Genomic DNA, 5,556 nt, shown 5'->3' on the forward strand with positions numbered 1-5,556 from the left:
TTTGATTTTTCCTTTTTCTTAAAGGGCTTTTGTAGCCTTTTGGATATTGCTTTTTTCTTTTGGATCAGATTTTTCTTTGATTTGACATATTTTTTAGATTGGACATGTTGATCTTTGCATGTATGGGGATATTTAGGCTCATGGAATTTAGTCTTGACATCCAAATTTATTTACAAGGGAATAAGATTCATGGATGGAGAGGAATGATATGGAGATGTTTTGGATGCATTAATGTAAGGTCCTAAGATGGATAAAGGAAAGGAAGGTTTTGAATTTGGAATGAAAGGACCTAAAATGGATTCAGAGGATGAAAGGGGATGTTTATGTGGGGGTTTAGAAGAAGGGATACCTTGATCTTGACTTGGAATAAGATCATTTGAGTTTGTGCTTTGCTCTTGATTTTGAATTGGATCATTGAAGGAGATGGGAGGGATATCATGATCTTGCTTGGGCAACGGATGTTGAATGGGACTTGAGAGGACACTCTGCTCTTGAGATGAAAGGGGATCATCGTGGATGAAATACCAAAAGCTTAGAGGATCATCATAAGATTCTTGACAGGTGGGATCTTGATCAAAAAAGGGATTAGATTGAAGAGTCATGATATCTTGATCTTGATTTATGCTAGGACTCATTTCCTTTGACTGAGTTTCCCTTTTCTCGATTTGATGATGAATGGTCATACAAGTGTTTGAAATTTGTTTTAAGCTTTTGATCTTTGTTTGAGTGATCTAATTGCTAGCATTTTATAGTTGAAGCTTTAATTTCTAGACATGATGGATAAATTTAATTGAATATATCACTGAAAAATAAAATGTTAGTATTAGGGTTTTGTTTGAAATACTAATTAGTCATCTTTATCTTGTTTTACTCACTTCATTTTTACTTGCTTTAATTTTACAATAGAATAATTTTGAGATAAAAATCAAATTATATAAATAAATAAATTTCATGGAAAATTTACTTACAATCAGGAATTAATGATCAATAGTAAATTAGAAACTATAACATATCTAAAACCATGTACATTTAAAAAAAATTATTAAACAAACAAATAAGCTATTGTTATGTTACTTTTTCAAACTTAATTAATAAACTATAATATTAAAAATTATATAGTTTAAACGTAAAAAAAGAAGAAGATAAAGATGCATATTACTAGAAGCTTTTACAAAAGGATAATTAGTATTAGAACAATTATGTGAAATAGATTACAGTAAGAATATAATTTTTATTGAATCTATATTTAAAAAAACATATAAAAGTAAAAAATGTTAGCTAAAGAAAATTCGTCAGCATTATCTAAAATTTATTGAACAAATAAAATCAACCATCAATCTTAATTAAAAACTATTGTTAAGTTAATTTTAAAAATTTTAATAATAAACAACAATATAAAAAATCAAATAATTTAAACTTAAGAAAAAATGATAATGATGCAAATAAACCAATTTCCAACTTTTGAACTGTAAATTAAACCTACCACGTCTGCTCTTCTTATGAGATCAATTTATTATGTTGTTAATCACACTATATTTCTTCCTTTTCGTTTGAAATAAAAACATGTACCAAAGTCCAAAGTAGAATAACAATTAATGGAAAGTCCCTTGTGCATTTCTTCATTTCCACATCTCTCACTTGTGAATGAAGACTCAAATAACACCTATATCGCTAGGTAAACCATAGGCAAGTACCACTCACAATAAGACAAGGTTTAACATTCACAACCATATCCAAAGTCAAATCATTGGATGGTCTTTGCATTGACTCAACACTCTCCTCCTTCAAAAGGTATTCTAAAATGGAAAACAACCCATATACAATTATAAGGAAGAAAGGAGAAGCAAGACTACAACAACTATATATCTAAGGAAAAAAGGCACGTAGTTACAAACCAAATCTGTTTCATACTTTCTGCATTCTTCAATATCGCTGTAATTTCATTTATTCTAAGTTTTCATTCCAACTTAAACCATCTATTTGACCTCGTTACAAATCAAATCTGTTTCATACTCCCTACATTCTTACATATAGCTCTAATTTCATTTATTTGAAGTTTCCATTCCAACTTAAACTATCTATATTTTACCTCATTATAACAAATTCTCATCTTGCAAAAAAAACACTCAATAATACATTTGATTCCTCGATAAACGCTAACATATATCAAGGTAAGTGGTACCTACCCCTTGGCAGAATAAGTTGTGGTTGGGAAAGTAAAAAGCACACAACCAATGAGTAGCTAAGAATGGAGAAATCGGGAGATATGTTGCGTCAACTGTTGCGCACTGTCCGAATGGAGTTTGAGCGCATAGAACGCGTGCTCCTCCTCTTCAAACAGAACCACGTCCACCTCTTTCCCCATCTTCTTCAACTCCTCGCAGTATTCGAGCCCGCGATCTCTGAGCACATCTTTTCCGCCCAGCGCCACCAGCAGGGGAGGAAACTCCACCTCCCGCAGGTCAGGAGATCGAGGCCCGAGAGGGTTGCAGTACGGATGGTCTCTGTCAGCGTGGCAGTCAGAGGGAAGCGAGAGACGCCAATAAGCATCGCTCAGCTGCACGCTCAGAAAAGCCTCCGCTACGCAATCCACTTCGCTCCGCTTGCGCTCCTCCCCACCGAAGAAGGGCTGCAGAAGGATTGCCCCCTTTATCCACTCTTTCGCTTTCTTCCCGCACCGTAAAATCACCTGGTGCACAATGTTACCGCCCGCACTGTCTCCCAGGAGGTAAACTTTTTCCGGGTCTGCATACGAGCGCACCCACGTCTCGGATTCCGATCCCGAATTCAGCCATTGGAGCGCCGAAAAGCAGTCCTCGTAGGCTGCGGGAAGGCGGTGCTCGGGGGCCAATCTGTAGTTTACAGACACGATCATCACACCTGCAGTCGCCGCCAGTTTTGCGGAGAAATTGTGGAAATCGGTGGTTCCGGGTGAAGCCAGACAGAAGCCGCCCCCATGGAAATAGAGCATTACGGGGAGGCGGACATCTGGGGCAACTGAGGGCAAGTAGATTCGAACCCATAACCCTAGATTTTGATTGAGGATAACATCTTTAGTTGCAACCCCACCTTGTTCGGTTTGCTCATTGGCCTGGATGAATAAGTGAGAAACGTCCAGGCGAAAAATTGAGCCGTCTCTGAATACCTTGAGAACTCCTCTCACATCTTCTAGGGCTTCCATTGTTTCTTGGGTTTATATGCTTGGTTTACAGCAATCAAGCAGCTTATATAATTACTAAAGGGCTTCCCTCAAATATTCGATTGGGCTATGCGGCATGCAATTCAATGTGTTTGGCCGTAGTGCACAAACAGTTTGTTATTGGTAAGGACTCTGGACGGTAAGATTCTCTCTGGACCATGGTTAACGATTGGCCAATGCCAGTGGGACAACACATTGTTATAAATGGGAGAAGGCCAATTAGTCGTTCTTACTGAAAATGGTACCAATGGCTGGTCAAGCACTGCGCTACCTACCAGTCTAATTATGCTTAGACATGTCGTTTTTCTCTCTTCCAATTAAATAATGATCAAATTTTCTTCTTGGAAATATCATTTCAATTATTTATAAATTGACCTTAATCTTGAATTTGGACTTAAAAACCTTTCTTGCAGCTTTTGCTTTGAATTAGGCATGGCTTTGTCCAACCATGCTTTACTTCTTTTCTGCAATGACTTTCTTTGTCGCTTCTTCAATTTGATTGTTTTGGAATTTAATTATTATCTGCTTAACTTTAATTTGTAAGAGTCCCAAGTCATGTTTCTCGTGGGCATATTATTATGTCTAGATTTTTATTGTGTATTTATTAGAAATAATTTTATAAAGCAGTGTTTTATTAGAATAATTTTATTTATTATTTGTAATATTAATCAATATCATTTATTTTCTTTGTACTAAAAAATGGATTGTAAATAATTAGTTTCATAAATCTTATAAAAGAAACAACTAATCATATGATGGCACATCAAGTGATTAGTATTATGTCTTTTTTTTTGTAGACTGCAAGATTTGGGTATAGCACCCCCCTATACACTACAGCGCTAGGTAAACTTTTTAACATGACCAGTGACACTGGCGCGACACGTCCTCCAATACCACGTGGGCTTGGGGGGACTAGACCTTGTGACCTCGTGCTTCACCATTGGAAGCTCTCACCAATCAAGCTAGCCTTCCAGCCCTGATTAGTATTATGTCTTGATGTACATATTTAAATCTAACTTTTTTGGGAAAGTTTTCAAACAAATTAACAAAGATGTAACTATTAAAGAGAATAAATTTCCACAATCCATGTTGTTAAATTTGAGTTGGAGAAGAGAATAAATTTTCAAATTCTAAATCAAGACCCATTAAATTGGGCAACATAACAAAGACATAACTAGTGACTCTACATTGATGTCCATAAACTAAAACAACAACTTTTAGCTCTCAAATCACATATGGAAGCACATTACTTTTTAGAGCCTAGGCCGTGTGTAGTGTATATAGCTATTAGGTTCTCTTCTCTATTATTTGACATTTAAAAAATAATTAAAAAAATAATATCAATATGTTCATTAACAAACAACATTATGGAAACATTGAAAAAAGCATACAAACAAGATTAAATATATAGACATTGATTTTGCCTTGGACAAAACCTTAATTTAGTGAAAATTTCAGTAAGAGTATACTAGAGGCATCCCATTCACTATCTTTAAAAACATCTTTACACTTTTTGCAATGATTGTTGTTAATTGGACCTTTAACACAATCTCCTTCACTCTTGTTTTTCAACATTGCAACAATAAAATTTTGAGTCATCTCACTTGCACATGCAATTTGAATAAATGAAGGTTTTCCACTAGAGACATCTTTGTAGATCTTTTGTTTACAATAGTTATAAAATCCACATTCCTCCACAACATTAAATTGGAGAAAAATATATGAACCAAATTGATTAAGTCCAAAATCTCATCAAATTGAGTCAATTATTTATGCATGAGATAAACCATCATTTTGATCTATATACCATGATGCATGACATTTGATGGTGCTGGTGTAATTATTTATTCATCTTGGATATAATTACACTTTACTTAAGTTTACTTAGGTACATGCATAACATTGTAGTTTGCATATGAGACACTTAGGGAGATGTGCTACATTGGGAGTGTGTATGTAGGAGAATTTCCACCTTTTATGGTGTGATCTTGTTGTTACATTCCACCTTTTGTGGGTGATCCACCTCATGTGGAATATTTTACCATTTCTCCTACCTACCCCTACCTACCCTTGCATCTCATTGAGCCACATGTCATCATTGTGTGCTCTCTTGTCTCTTAGCCTTGCCTTTATAAGTAGGCTCTTCTACATTGTATGCAATGATTATTGATCCAATTGATCTCTTTTGCATCTTGATAGGATTACAATTTATTCTTATCATATTTTATCTCTCTTTTCATTGTGCTATCTTGTGGTCTCTTTGACCTTGGTTGCTTCAAGCATAATCTCACATGGTATTAGAGCGGTTGGAGCACCTTTGTATAGCCTTTGGAGAGATTTTGAAGGAGGTGAAGAGG

The 5,556-nt window shown here is 35.3% G+C and overlaps 1 protein-coding gene across 1 annotated transcript; it reads right to left on the reverse strand.

Moving 5' to 3' along the window:
* Nucleotides 1–1,919: 1,919 nt before the first annotated feature.
* On the reverse strand, nt 1,920–3,371 carry LOC131076195 (probable carboxylesterase 15). The gene has a single exon (XM_058013244.2). The coding sequence runs from the start codon at nt 3,179–3,181 to the stop codon at nt 2,243–2,245; it is 939 nt and encodes a 312-aa protein (XP_057869227.2). The 5' UTR covers nt 3,182–3,371; the 3' UTR covers nt 1,920–2,242.
* Nucleotides 3,372–5,556: the final 2,185 nt, after the last annotated feature.

The sequence above is a fragment of the Cryptomeria japonica genome, chromosome 3 (assembly GCF_030272615.1).
Source record: "Cryptomeria japonica chromosome 3, Sugi_1.0, whole genome shotgun sequence".
In the NCBI taxonomy this organism is placed as follows: Eukaryota; Viridiplantae; Streptophyta; class Pinopsida; order Cupressales; family Cupressaceae; genus Cryptomeria; species Cryptomeria japonica.